General features: G+C 41.8%; 1 protein-coding gene across 1 annotated transcript in view; it reads right to left on the reverse strand.

The window, feature by feature from the left end:
* fbrsl1 (fibrosin-like 1) overlaps positions 1–11858 on the reverse strand; it is a 322663-nt gene extending 310805 nt beyond the window's left edge. Inside the window, 1 exon segment of the mRNA XM_042488366.1 lies at positions 11180–11858. Within this exon segment, the coding sequence (XP_042344300.1) occupies positions 11180–11482 (303 nt within the window). The 5' untranslated portion in view covers positions 11483–11858.
* Between the last annotated feature and the right edge of the window lie 4181 nt (positions 11859–16039).

The following is a 16039-nucleotide window of genomic DNA, read 5'->3' on the forward strand; positions in this document are numbered from 1 at the left end:
TATCAGACTGGACAACAACTGACTAGCTGATGTAGACATCTTGGTGAAAGGGCAACAATCAGCCTGATACAGTGACAAACTAACGTCCTCCAGTATGTCAACATGACTAACTCCTCCTCATATACTCCACCAACCAAAGACATTCAGATTCTGAAGAGCAAAGTGCGGATGGACGACAAGGTGCTTCTTTTCAACGAGAAAACTGATTGTGGCAGCTTGGCCCAGAGTTGTCAGGCAAATGTCATCCAGACAGTGAATGGAAGTGGTAATGGGAAAGAAAGAAATTCCACATTGCATAACCACCCTCTTATCTAAGCTCTATTATCTTGGCCACAGCTTGTTACATGGCTGCCAATGCTATCACAAAAAGGCAAAAAAAAAACTGAATCAGTCCTTATTTGGCTTTGCCTGCACCCACGCATTAACACACAGACACACAGAAAAGACTAAATGCTGCAAAAACAATCAACATACCAACAAACAATGAACTGTAATAAATTGCAGACTAACATATCGCTGGATCTTATTTCAGATAGGGAGCGAAGTGCTGCGCAATTATTGTCAGCATCACTTGGCCTATAAAGACTATTCCCCTCAGAGCTGGTGTTGGTAGCGAGTGTCGGTAGCAGAGGAGCATGTCAACAACTGTTAACGCTAATTGCTTTCACACCAAGAGCGATCTATTAAGAAAACATGCAGTAAGACTCCGCGCAATGTCACGACTGCATGAGTCAGGCCTTTGAAAACGAGGCCCTCCTTAAAAACATGACCACATGGACTGGAGGCTGATTTGTAATCTGCACAGTGTTTTGATGACTTAAGGTTTTTGTCAGCAGAAACCATGTTGCAGAATCTGCAAAAGAGTTAAATATTGCTTTCTGGTTTTAGATGTAGAGGTTTTAAAAGTCCAGTAGTGTCCTAATATTAGGTTTTCTTATATCATTCAGTTCTGAGGGACTTTTCAAGGGAATCACTGCTTCATTAAAACATTAATAATAATTTGGAATCTGTACACCCTGTCAGTGCTACTAAGTCATACCAAAATAGCACAATAATAGATGTTTTTGACATGTATATTGGACATACAACAAATTATTTTTTGATTAGACTATCAGTTTTATCAGTGATTTTCACTTTTGGTCATATTGACAAAAAAAAGCTGCAAATATCAGATACCATTTGAATTGATCCTGCCGACAGCTCTCAGTCTCATCTTCAGCTGCTGAAATTAAGTTACGCTGGCGAACTTCAGAGTCCAACAAAACAGGCTGCTGCTCAGCCCTGAATGTCTGTAGATCTGGAAATTAAGTTAATTAAAATATTAATGTGATGTGCTTAAAGTATAACTAAGGGACTCCAACTACTGTTAACTTCTGTCAGTCCTGCAGGAGGGATCTCTCTCCAGTTGCTCTTCCTGAGGCTTCATTCAATTTTTCCCTGTTAAAGTTTTTTAAGGAAGGTTTTATCTATCAAGTGCCTTAAGGACAGAGGGCGTCTTTTACTGCACAGATTGTAAAGCCCTTTGAGGCAAATTTGTATTATTGGGCTTTAAAAATAAATTCCACTTGTCTTGACTATCTGTTAGTTTAACTGCCGATCTGATCATTTCTCCACTGCTGTCTAGCTATAGTGTCCAGGGCTGGAACAGTAGATCTTTTATTAGATCAAGATACTAGACCTCAAGATGGTGCATATTTGGCCCAATGAGAACTGTCTGGCACACACACCAAAAACATTTCTTGTCTTTGAGTTACGTAGCCCACTGAACGTGAGCAATAGTGTTTCTCTCACTGGCACCACCCGCAAGTTTACACTGTGATGACATCACAGATTTTTAAATTGCTTTTCTTGGCTTGAGGAACCTTTCCAAAGCTCAAAAAAATAAAAGCTTGATGAATCAAAAATGTATTAAAAACAGTCGTAATTGATCTTGTTTGCAGATCGAAGTGTCATGTCAACAGTTTTATAGACGTCACTCTTTATAATGGTGGCCTATGGTGAAAATGCTTTTGGGCCGCAGGAAATTTTTTCAATGCATTATCGGGAGAGGCCACTGCGAAAAACTGGCAGCACCACATACATTTCTCGAATACATCAATGACTGGAACATGACCTGCCAAGGCAGCTTAAGTAAAATTGTCGATTAATCAACACACTAATCACTGTTTAGTTTCAAAACCAGCAAAATATGCAATCCATTTTTAAATATCAAGACAATACATAGTGGCATTTCACGTCCTAAAAATCTCCTTTGGCGAAGCTGACAGAAAGCGGATGGTGGTGCATGTTCATAGTTTCAGCCAACAGCTCATTTGGTAGTCTGGCTAACTCACAAAATAAACGTTCACAAGCAGATGATAAAATCTAAAAATGAGAGGCCTGCTCACAGCACTGATAAGCTTGATTTTATGGGGACAATTGGGTGCAGGAAATTTGTAGTGACAGGCAATTCTACGGTCACAATGATGTGTGCACTGTCTGAAACCTTTTAGGTCTGATTCAGAGAATTCTACAAAAACTGTAAACATCGTCACATAATATCAGTAACATGACCAAGTAAACCGCTTCATTGTAAAGCAATCAGTGTGGTTTGCTGGAAAGCATTGTTGAAATCGTTATTATTGCATTCCCCCAGATGCACAGACTCAGTTCAGACCAGTCAACAGACCTTTGTGCTGAATGAGTCTACCAGCCTGGAAAAAATGACCTACACTCACATGCAAACAAAATGTTGAAAAGGGATTCAAGTGATGTGAAGGTTGAAGCAAACCAGGCTTTTATAGCTCTCTCTTTGCTCTCCGTCAGTGAAGGACACGGCTGACAAGGGAAACAGCCATTACTTAATGAGCCACTTAAAGAGTGCCCTCTCTATTTAGGTTTCATTATTTTTATTGTAAATCCTTCACAGCCCTCGTCTGTTAGTCATTCACACAGAGCTTTTGCGGCCAAGTGAGCTATTATACATTAACCAAAATCACAGGGCTGGAAAATACCTCGGCTGAATGACAAATGTGATTACTATGAAGTTATCTCCAAATAATTTCTTTTTCTCAAATTGCCCAAATGAAATATCTTTTGTTAACATTGTTTAGTAACATGCATTAATCAAGCAGTCGAGGAACCGCAGAGGGGTTATGAAAGGCAAAAAGGGGGGACAAATCAGCTGTGGATAATTAGCGGGGAACCTTCTAACAGTGCGGCTCCTAATCCATTGCAGGCTCAGAGACAGCATCTTAATCACAGCATAATTACATCCTGTCATTCACCGCAATGAAAACACTGAGACAGGAAGATGGAAGACAGCTCGGGACGACAAGCAGGAAATGGATATACATGCCTACAACAAGCTACCAAAGTGCTTTTATGCGCCGCTTAATATGTGTCAGCTATGTTGTACCGTCTGCACATTTCAGCAATTCCTCACGCATCACGGTACCTGAAAACAAAGAGGCTCTTATTCTGAGGTTGTTTTAGTGCTGGTACATTCAGACTGTGGAGTGATACCTCAAAATAGACAACTGACAGCGCTTCAAAAAGGACCCTTCAGGGCCACCATGCATTTATCCCACTACCTTCCAAAAAAGCATACCGGTGCTGCTGACTGAATGCCTCAGAAATTAAGAAAATACAGATATATCTCTGCTCTGCCTGGTGTCTGTTAAGGCTGGGTATGGCACTTGCATAGTTTTTTTTTGTCACTGACTGAAGTGTGTGTGTGCCACTCACTTTAAAAACTGTCAACTATTGAAAGCTAGCATCAAACGAGCGCTCGGATTTGTGCTCTTCATTGCAAACTGTTTGATCACACAGTTACTGATTTAAATCACAATTTCACCAACTTTAGACAGTAACGATGCTTTTAGCAGTTCAAGCAGGAAGACGACTATTATTCTACTTTGTCATCACTCTAGGGTCTCATCTCTAAAGTACTTTGCAGTCATTTTACTGGGATCATCTTAGCTGAAAGAGTTTTAATGGTATACGCTAGAGGATTTTTCCTAAAAAAAACAAACAAAAAAGAAGAAAAACTGCAGACTCCCACAAAAGTAATCCCTCTCAACCATCTATTATAATCCATTAGAAGTGTGTGGCGCTGTATTTATTTACAGACAGCCCAAAGGTAACATCAGGATTTTATAAGAAAGGTAGCGACCAATTGCCAGACCTTAAGCAGCACACATTCAAAGGAAACTACAAAAATCGCTGAGGCAGTGCTGAAAAGCAAATAAAGCTAAAAAGCGTAAATCTTGGGTTGGCTTTCACTTTCATTGGCACTTTCATTGCCAACACTGTTTACAAACAGTAACCGACAATTCCTGCACAAAATACCTTCAAAGCTACTGTGCTTAATGCAGTACAGACAAAGAATGACAGGAAAGGGGACAAGAATGGGGATGACACGCAGCAAAGAGCTGCAGGCTGGGATCGAACCCAAAATACCTTGAGGTGGCTCCAAAACGGCTATTTTTAAGGTGGAAAAAGCTTCACAATGTTACTTTAACATGTAAAAAAGCCCAGTTAGCAAGGTTAGAATCAGTACTACTTGGCCATGTACACAATTGCACAGAATGCTGCCTCATCTGTGACACACACAAGTGCCGACACTCAACGACACACACTCTGACGTTACAAGCCAAAAACTCCCTTCACCCATCTACACGTCAACACACAGAGTTTCTGAAAATCTTCACCCTGAACACAGTTTTACAAAAGATGTCATGAAGTCATGAACACATGTTTTGTATTTTCAAAAACATGTGGACAAGGCCGGAGTGTTTCTCACCAAAATGTTTTATGTGCATCCTTGAAATCTAACAAGTATGTTGAACACATTTCCTTCCTAATAAAACATTTGCAAAGCCAGTGTCGCATTCTTGAATACTTAGAATCCTGCATAGTAACACCAGTATCTGAAGACTTTACACGGGTGCATTCTATGCTTTATGCTCTATGTGCTACCAATAGGCGATAAGTGGAATAGCGTGAAACTGGTACCAGGAATGTGTATCGCATCATCATTTGTTTGCTCAGGCTTGTGCATTCGTGTCTGAAAAACAAAACAAGGACCTGTGTGTGATTGAAAACATGTGCCAATAATGGTAAAAACCTCAGGGTGCCTTTAAACCAATTTTGTCTCTCTGCTGTCACTGAAATCCCCTTCACCATCCCGCCGCCACAAGTGTCAAAGCGCCTGTTATTTATAGAGCTTTATCTCTGGGAAATTGATCTAATCGACAAGGTCAAAATCTTTTATTAAATAAAGCTGCTGCATTATCATTCACTTGTGGTTTCTTCCCTGGATTTAAAAAATGCACGCTCTTGTGCTGCAGCTCATGTTTAGATATTCCCTCAAAGATGTGTATCAAAATCACTGTATGTTGTTTGGGTTTGCATTTTTAAACTTCCTCTTGTATCTGCAGAGACCACTAAAAATGTCCCTAGTGATCCCTGGTGCTTTTACACATGAGGATATATTCTATTTGGCTGAAATGATTATATGTTTTATCAATGAGTCAACTGACAGAAAATTAATCTGCAACAATTTTGACAATCAATAAATCAACCATTTAAGTCAATTTTAAAGACAAAATAATATTATTATAATATTTCAAAGTGGATATTTTGAGTTTTGGAGTGTTGGTCTGAAAAAGCAAGCCAGTTGAAGACAACAACTTGCATTCTGAGAACCTAATTGGCATTTTTCAAACAATCCAAAAAAATAATCAGCTGATTAATCACTCGTGAAAACATTTTTTTTTTTGTTGCAGCCCTACATGTGTTTTACATCTGTTGTCTCAGCTGGCCTCCAATTCCTTTCTAATGTTTGCCTTGGTAGAAATCTGTAAAGTGAAGCATTTTCTCCACTTGTCTTTTATTCTGTGTGACATAAATCCTCCATAGCTGAATACAAGTGTAGCTTTGTAGTAACAGAGGAGGCTGACAAAGTGATTGCCATGCTTTCAGATCCACATGAACACACTTCCGCAACACACTAGAACCTTCCTTGGGTGGATATATTTAGGTCACTGGTTGATGGCTTGGACAGATGCACAGTGGAGGTTCAATCCTGTGTTAGTGTGTGTGAGAGAGAGAAGACTCTTGTGAATGTGACCATGCATTTATCAGCCATGCTGTCACCTACAGTGTGTGACAGTTAGAGAGAGCCGGGGCCGGGGGACGTCCCACTGGCATTAAGAAAGCTCTCCCCATGGGATGCGTCAGCCAATGAGCAGCAGGGCCTCGGGGGGTTGCCTTGTTAATTAAAGCTGGAGTTGTTTGTCAGTGCAGGCATACGATGCACGGTGCTATCACCATCAGGGGAAAGAGAAAAGACAAGATTGCTGCAACCCCTGCAACAAATCTGCTGCCTCACCATGGAACCAAGACATCTTACTACAGCAACGACTGCTGTGGCTTCAAGTGTCGGGATCAGTTTTCACTGTGTTACCCAACCGGCAATCAGATAGTGCACTTGGAGAGCAAAGGCACAGAGTTGACCAAAAGGGAAAGATGGGATTTACAAACTACCTGAGATCTTGTCTGACCTGTAAATCTCCAGAAAGCATCAATTTTATCTATAGCTCAGAGGGTGCCAACACATCTCTGTACAGGTGCTTCAAGGGTGTTTATTAATTGTGACATGACATGAAGTGTCGGCACTTGACAAAGGATTCCTCCTGAGTGTTAGCTGTACTAACGACTGCTAATAAGGAACACACAGTGATATCTAAGTGCTAGCAGTGAGGTGCCAAGTAATGAATGCAATGGGACTATGAGCTGTGGAGGTGCAAGAGAGGTTATTTTAGGGGAAAAGCCTCAGAAATAGAATTCTTTGAGGCTTTCATCGGAGCACTTGATGAAATAGAAAGACACATACTTGTAAGTGGAATGTTGCTGGCTTAGATCCATGCACCAGCTGGGAAATATGGGTGGAGAGAGTGAAGCAGCAACTCACAGATTCCCTAACAACTACTGTCAAGCTCCCCCAGAGCATGGGACTTAATTTCCCCGTATTGCTTAGGTTGCTCAGCGGCTAACAGCAGATGATAATTAGTGTAAGTATGTCGAACAGCATCATAAAGAAAAAAAGAGCAAGCCAAACTTCCCTGAATAAACAAAGAGACAGACTCTAGATCCCATCAAGAGCTTCTATTTATGAAACCCATTTTTGTCAGCGTGCCCGGCCCTTTCGGCTTCCTGCCCTTGACACTGCTGTAATATCACTAAATCAACTAAACCTAAATCCCCATTAGAGTGAATTTAGAAACTCATGCTGCGGAATGAAAAAACCCAAACAAATCTGTAAATTCATGTTAAAGCAGATGAACAGAAGGATTGTGGATTAACAAGAGGGGATTTGCCACTCCGACGTCACTCACAGAGCAAATGGAGCAAATCAAACATCTTATTAATACTGTGACAGATGGATAATTGTGTCATTTTATTATCTGCTCACTTGTTCGATACCTACAGGGAGACTTCTGGAGGGTTTAAGCCGCAGCGGGTAATTGTTTTATAGCGCTGCTGTAAGGTGGAAACCCTCTATTTTCACGAGGTCGGCTTTTCAGCATTTGAGCAATTTGCAAATATTAATCATTCTAACATTTCATCTAAACATAATAGGGGAAAAGTGGTTTCTCTAGAGCAATGACAATTCAAATTCTAACTTAAAGAAAGAAACATGAAAACTGCCCTAAGTGGACGTACAAGGTTTTCCCTTTCTCCTAACAAGAGCCCACAATAGCAGCCTGAGTGTGCTTATACTCTTTAAATCATCACTGAATCCTCCCTAACATTTCTCTAATCACGATAAGGTGCCCGTGACAAAGCAGGACGGCTGTGTTTGTACAGTAGATTTGCACAGGTAAGTAAGCGGCTTTCCTGTGAGAAACGGGGGGATTCAAAGCAAATAAACACGCCATAATCAAATGTGGCCACGGCTGCAAATTGCTTTCGGCTGTAATGAAACAGGTTACGGGAGCAGGCGAGACCACCGTACAGCCTAAGCCTTCATCAAGGGAGCTTGATCCTATCAGCACAGAGCTGGAATATCAACAACAACAACCTAGCGATTGTGTTTAGAGTCAAAGTGCTCTGGGAGGAACCCATAACCTCGGGCTCTTATGAGGAGACAGCAGCAGCTGTGCACAAGTTACAGACAAAAATAGGACAATCAAATGATGGTGACATTAACCCAAAGGTGACAGATTCTATGAAACATGCTCATCCTCGAGTGCTTTGGAGCACAGCAAAGGGCTTAGCTAGAGATTAGAAGAAACAAGATAGAGTAAATATTGGTTTGTTGGCCGTGTGGGCTAACTGATTCCAGGCAGGATGGGATATTGTTGTTGGCAGAATGCTAATGAGACGTAGTGACTGTAAGGCCTGACATAAACACAACTGTGCTGGCCATCAGCTACTTGGAAGAGGTCAGGGAGACCGCACATTCCCTCCGCTGAGGGTGAGCGAGCTTATCCGAGCATGATGCAATAGGTCAGAGCTATTCCCTGGCCAAACGCTGCTGTGTCCTCCTCATAATTGATGAGCAATTAGCACAGGTAGCGAAGGTCATATGCTCCACTCAAGCATACAGTAAGTAGGTGAAAGTGTGAGTCATGGCTGATCATGAGATGTTTCCAGTGGGTACACATTTCGAGCAAAGTATTTAAGTCACAGTGACGCATCTTATTTACTGAAAACAAATGTGATTATTGCCATCCCCTACAATAAAAAAGGATGAGGAATATGTATTAAGTTAACATGCTCATTTCATTCTCCATATGCAGGGAAATTAGGGGGCAAAACAAAAAACTGTGCACACTCCCTCATGTAATTGCACCAAATCCACCAACATCATTTAATAAGCGCACACCATTTGCATGCAAATCAGACCAATTACCAACAAGTAGCTGGCATGTGAGTATCATTTCACATAAAACCGTATCATGCCTCATTTGCTAAGACTTGAAACATAAGCTCCTATGTACAGCGCACTGTTTCTCTGTGTTCATTCAACACGGATTTAGCACTTGAGTAAGAAAACTATTACTGCTCCGGAGTGTGTTAAACAAAAATTGAATAATTATTTTACTTAATTTCCCTCTCAGACACAAAGAGGCAGCTTGTTTATTATGATAAAGCATCCAAATAAAAAGCTTTTAAGTAATGCAACCTGCTCTACAGCAACAAAGAGGACAGGAGCAGGGACATACGTGAACCAAATTGACCACTTACTGCATCAAACACACACACGAGAATATTCCAAGAAGTCAATATCGGGGTTGACAGCAGCGGAGACACCAGCACACTGGCAGGGAGATGCCAGTAAGAAGCACTTTGCTGTTATGACACCCTCAAAGTCTTTCACAGTCAGCAGCTGTCAGAAGTGGCAGCCACGCAGCACAGAGGGCAGAAATATTCACAAATACAACATCACAGCGCGCTGCACTCATACAAATCAACGAGGAAGGGCCCCGACACACAGATTTCATGCACATTTGATAACATGTAACAAGTTTATCTTTGGGGAAGCACTGCTGCAGCCTCACTATGCTCCTAAATGGGGAGTTCATCGTTGTTCATGATGCTGTGGAATCTCCTTCTGTATGATATCATTATAGGATTTTATGAGGTGTAATATGTTTAATCCATAGAAGCTACATAGTTTTTCAGTATCATTATAGGATTTTACGAGGTGTTATATTTTTTAATCAATAGAAGCTTCATTGGTTTTCCAGTTTGCCTGTGGTGTCTGTTGTCCTTTTTATATTAATCACAGAATAACAGTAGTTTGTGGTTAGAGTTCATACACACTAACACCCCTCCTATTATCCCCCCCCTCTGTGTTCACACCCACTCTAAGCACCATGAGGGGCCGCGCTACATGGAATCACAAAGTAACCACCGATGACCCGGACAGGTCAAACTCGTTAACAAAAGGGGAGGTGTTGAAGTGAGTGGGTCCTTTCTATGTGTGCAGGTGGACAACTGGTTTATATGTCATGCAGTTATTTTGTAGCAACTTGTATTCAACCTTTAAAGTGACTAAGCACTATGTAGGAGGAAAGAGTCAATCATCACTGATTAATACTATTGCTAAGCCTACATGGGAGGTTGTCATTGAAATGAGGTGGCCTGTGGTATGATCCACAGGCTTTCAAACGAGGTCATCATCTTAAAATACACAGGCCTCTGTGGATATGTACTATGTTAGCTATGTTTATTAACGCCAGTGATTTAGATTTCAACTGCAGTATTGCTATCATTGCCCGAATGAGCTACGGGGAAAAAAACACAGGCCTGTCTTGTCAGTCAGCCTGATGTCCCACAGGGAGCGGTTTTATTTGTCATTTGGAACATAATGAGATAAAAGAGATAAGAGGATGTCACAAGAGAGCCTCCTTTCTTTCTGAAATCATTCCTCTGACATCAGACATACCACACAGTAATGACAGAAACACAGTTATCAGCACATGCTGCATCATCTTGGAACACATGAATGGCAGTTTATCAAAGAGCAAAATGTCAAGAGTGCTCTGACAACTCACAGTGAATCAGGATATAAAGCAATCCATGCCAGAGCCATTACTGACACAGCAGCACCTGTTTAGTTCCCCTCAACAAACGCTGCCAATGATTAACATCTCATTCACAAAGCCTTGAACTTGTAATATTCTACAAACAGAGTTTTGTGCTGCAGTAATTGTCAAACACTTGCGTGTCAAGGACTCTGAACACACACTCTGCTACATGAACCAGGTAGCCAAATAAGGGATCATCTGTGCTGATTATGGTTTAGTATTGAACTCAGGAGCTGTCAACAGACCTGTGTGATGAGAACCAAGGACTGATCAGGGACACCTTGAGGAGGGGGCTGGACCTCTCAACATCTCTGATCTACACCATCAGATGATTAAAAGAGTCACCCTGATCCACTCTCTAATTGGCATCATCTCAAGTAAATTAGAGACAAATTAAACCAGTCCTCATGTTGCTGGTGAGTGAGTGAGTGAGTGAGTGAGTGAGTGAGTGAATGAATGAGTGAGTGAGTGAGTGAGTGAGTGAGTGGGGGGGGGGGGGGCGCCTCAAGGACCCCCACTTTGAGAACCACTCCACTGATGAAGAATGCAGCAAACACACACTCACACACAAACAGGTAATGATCCGGCTTCCTCCTTACCTCCAGACGGTCCAGGCTGATGAAACTCGCGATAGCAAATCCATCAATGATATCCTCCTCCTGCGAGCTGGACTCCCGTCTCTTCCGCCGGGGGGGACGCGGGGCTCTGGCGGCGGCTGCGGGGTGCGGCGCCTTTTTACCGGGCAGGGAGGCGGCGTCCCTCCCCGGACTGTGTCCCTCCCTGTCGGAGCAGGAGGAGTTGGGGTCGGGGCTGCGGGCGTCTCTGCTTCCTGCCTCCCGCAACCTCCGCACCCTCTCCCGCTTGGACCGGCATCTCCGACCCTGCTTCAGTTTCCCATCCATGGTGTTGGAGAGAGCTTCGCAGTGTCAGAAACAAATAGAAATGTAAACTCCACAGTGGGTGCTCGCCTAAACGCCCGCTGCACCGTGTAATAACAACTAACACACACCGGACTGACAATTGTAGGCTGCGCTATAACGTGAAGATAGCGCTGCGTGTATGTGTGTGTATGTGTGTGTAAATAACAACGCAAATATAGCCTTATAACACTCAATGACCTTGAGTAAAAACCTGCCCAATCTCCATTACGATAGCAAATGTTCAAGTATCCCACTCAGGCGATAGAGAGAGGGAGCAAAGCGACGCGGATCCACGCATTATTTTGACACGAATCTGCACTATGTCGACGCGGTATCCGCTAAAGCAGGTGCAAAACGGCGAAATAGTTAAAATCCACGCATTACACCCGCTTTGGAACTTTTGTTGCATCGGAATAATAACAAGCGATGTTAAAGCCTAACCTCGCTGCATACCGCAGACAGCGCAGAGAAATCATGTCGCTGCCCGTTGTTGTTTTCCACCACCCCAATCCATGATCCAAGGCTGTCAAATAAAGAGCTTTGGATACTATCCGTCCGAAACAAAACGCCTGGCGAACAAGCACGTATCGATTGTGGCTGCTGGATGAGTGAATAATCCCATACGCGTTGAGTTTTAAGCTATATTCCTCTCTGCGCTTCAGGGGCAAAAAGGATCCCAAGTCTGAGAGCTACTTATGCGCAATATTTCCTAAATGATCCGAAGCGTCCGAATAAGACAACCATCCAGTGTGTAACCAAACTCCATGAGGCGATGAAGCGGTCTATTCCAGTTTAGATAATGTTGAGTTTCCTATAAATCCACTCCAGTCCGTCCCTGTGCTGCTCAGTTGCTCAGTGGCTCATGGTATTTTCTATTCGCATAAGAAGGCTTTGATAAGTGTCCTTAAAGCGACAGGAGTGATTAAAATCTCCTCTCCCCCCTCTCATTCCCTTCATCCGAAATTAAGAGACACAGTCAAGCTTGAGAGAACCCACATAACTGACGTATTTCCGCCACCTCTGGCCTACAATTTACCATAGGAAGGAAGCTGGTGTAAAAAAAAAAAAAAAAAAAAAAAAAAAAAGGAAAAAATCATTCTCCCTCACTGTTGGGCACACTTTGTCACACAAGGCACTATTTTAGTCTGTCTGCTAGAGCTGATGCCACATCATGCGTATCCCACTGACTGTTTGTGCTGTCACTGGTAATAAATGCAAGGCACACACACACACACAGGCATCTATCAGGTTTTGACAACTTCTCCATTCTGCTCATGTTGGACACCATCTCCCAACTCTGCCAGTTCACCAGCAGCAAAGTGGAAAGTTGCATTTCATTGTCAGATAAACGTCAAAATGTCACGGTGCACAGTAAGTATTTGAAATGTGGGATGTCGTACTTACTCTGCCCTGTGGCCCAGCGTTTCTGCAAGCCTGGAGCAGAGACGGTGTGTTTCTCAATCTGCAGTGTGGGGACTTCCAGGGGTCCCTCTGGGAGTTCCGGGGAGTCCACTGCAAAGTACAGCACAGCTTTAATTTTAATTTATCTGCTTTCGATCAGCAGAAATTAGGGCAATGGCATTATATAATCACTGTATTGTGTAACAATTATTTCCATTATACCTTTCACTGCTCCTTTTGTATTAGAACAAACCTACACTTAGATGGACGCTCATTCAAGCCTTCATTTATGAATGAAAAATGTTCTCGAAAATGTGCTCATGAGGTTTTGCCATATCTATTATATTGGCCTTACTCCACAAGCATGTGGACCACTACACTGGTTTAAATTCATATTGTATACTACAGTATGTGACTATGTTTTTGTTCTCAAGTATATTTTGTGGCTGAAAAAAGTGAAATTTGATGAATAATTTGAAAAATCTCTTGTAAAAATTATAAAACCCTCTGACTTCTCCTGTCCTTCATCTTTATCCCACTTTAATAAAGGACATAGCTGTAACATCCAGTGTTGTAGTCTACACCACCGAAACTAAAACCAAATCAAGACCAAGACCAGAATTTATCAAGACCAGACCAAAACCATAGGAAACCATAGGCCCTCTTTGAACTGATCTTTAAGATCCATATTTCCATAAAAACACCCAAAGAAAAAAAAAGAAGATTCCTCTTCATTCACCTCTTTTATTTCCATGAGGTATTTATGAGTGTATGTATATGTGCACCATGAAGAAACGTCTTGATAAAATACTCAGCATGCATTGCTAGGTGAATTTTCTGTGTAGGAATTTCCCTTTGTTTTCTATGAGTAAACAAATCCAAACACTAAGTTGCTGAAACCAACTCTTCTCTTTTTTTTTCCCACATGCAGATAATGATATCCCAACAGTTGTGTTCTTGACCTCTTAAAATAAAATCCCAAGTCCTCTTTGTCTGAGGACTTTTTCATATTAGGTATAAATGTTTTGTACTGTGTTTGAGTATTATTACCCCTCCTGTGCACTTCTCAGATTTTCAGCTTCGCCATTAGTAACGTTATTGAGTACACGTACACTTGCATCATTATGTATCAGATAATTTCATTTCTTCTTAAACCACATTTAAGAAAAATTACAATAAATTTACCTTCTACCTTCAACATTTATGTGTACACATGAACCGTAGTCAAGACCACCTTTTCAGGTGTGCCCATATAAAGTACACAGTCTTCACACTAATCAAACAAACTGGACTTGGAGTGTACTCAGACCTGGGCCCAGGTCCCCGATGATTGGGCCCACTGAGAAAAGACAGTAAAAATGCGTTTGAGTTCGAGACAAGACTGAGACCTTCATGAAGTCATTTTGAGACCGATCTTGAGTTCTACAACACAGATGGTATCAATCCCACATGAAAATATAACTCCAGAAACTGATAATGATAAAACTTTAGAGATTGCAGGTAGAGTACAAATTCAGAGAAAACTTCTGCAAAATAAATTCAAGTTACAGAGGTCAAAGACGTGGTGCCTCCATTGAAAAAGCCTAGTTTGTATTTGCATTATGCGTTGTTTGACTGGAAACTTGCTCTCTCAGTCTGAGCTTGAATAAAGGAAGCTTGCTGGAGCTGTGAACCTGACATGTTTTATCACAGGTTTAATTCTTACTAAGATTGTATGAATGTAATCTGAGAGTATACACTGAACTGCCGATCTCAGTGTAATTTAATAGGTAGAACATATTGTGGCAGAATCTCAGGGGAAGCATTTTGGATTAAAGCATGTCGCAAGAATACAATTAAAAGTGACAGAAAAGATGACAAAGTATGCCAGGCAATAAAAATGTGGTGAATTCCCACCCTGTATGATGCAAGCACATGCTCATAATAAGCACCTTAGCTTACAGTATTGAGTCAGCAGCTCACCCTGTTGGCGATCTAATAAGAAAAGACGCATATGAACTACATGGTGACTGTTTGCAGTTCTCATTAGTAAGAGTCAGACAGGGACGTGTGGGGAAAAGCACTGATGATGAACACTTAATATCAGAGGCTTACTGGTAATGATCTCATAGGAAGGTGTGCAAGCTGAAGAAAAATTACAATATTCAGCCAGTGTGAAATATTGCATATAAGAATCCTCTGGCTCATTATTTGATCTTCACAGTACAGGAAGCAGAGAAAGCAAAGCAGCGAGAGCCAGACTGAAATATTTAGGCAGTTAGTGAGTTGGTTCAGGTGTGGGAATTTTCTTTTATGGCGAGAATTCTTCTGTGAAACTGCAAGGCAATGCATCAAAATGCAAAATGAAACTACTTTTATGCAAATACAGTGTGCTGCAGGGTAAATTATCCTGAGCACTGTAGGTGATTAAACCAGAGACTGCACCGAGTGGGTGAGTATGATGAAGTTTTTATGATACACTGCTGTGTCAGGTTACACTGTGTAATCTATACGCAAAATGTTATACTTAGTCGCTGCTCGCAACTGGCTGCAGTTCAAGGCCCTCATGTACTTTTCATCCAAGCAGCAAATCTGAGGGTGGCAGACAGTGTATTCTACCTGTATGTTGCTTTGGAGAACAATAACCAGGTGAGAAGCATATCTGTCTTTGAGCAAATGGACCTTTTGGGAACCTGAGACAGTATCATTTTCTTGTTACTTTAACCTCTGTAACCACTGTGAATAAACCCCTCTCTGTTTGAGCAGCTTTGCAAGAACTAATTCAGTAAGGAGATTAAAAAACGGGGAACAGGTATGGTGAGAGGGCCGTGGAGGAGAGGGAAGAGATTACCTCTGTTTCTTCCATGCTACTATTTGCTGTGAGCTTAATCCATGGCTACAGACTCTGAGCTCCCACATCGCAGTCATTCAAACACTAGTCTCTTTGAAACGCTTAGCCCCGGCTGTGCTGGAAGCTAAGGGGAGGGAGCCTGTCATGCTTTTATGATGTTTAAGCGGCAGAATTGTTTTTCTTTGCCTCTGCCACCAAGATAAGGATTCATTTGATGTCGCTGAGGTCAAGGTGCTTCTTGCTTAAAGGGCTATTTTCCATTGAGATAGCTGTAAGAGTGTACAGTGTGGTGTAGACATGGGATTGAG

The sequence above is a fragment of the Plectropomus leopardus genome, chromosome 6, assembly GCF_008729295.1.
Source record: "Plectropomus leopardus isolate mb chromosome 6, YSFRI_Pleo_2.0, whole genome shotgun sequence".
Lineage (NCBI taxonomy): Eukaryota > Metazoa > Chordata > Actinopteri > Perciformes > Serranidae > Plectropomus > Plectropomus leopardus.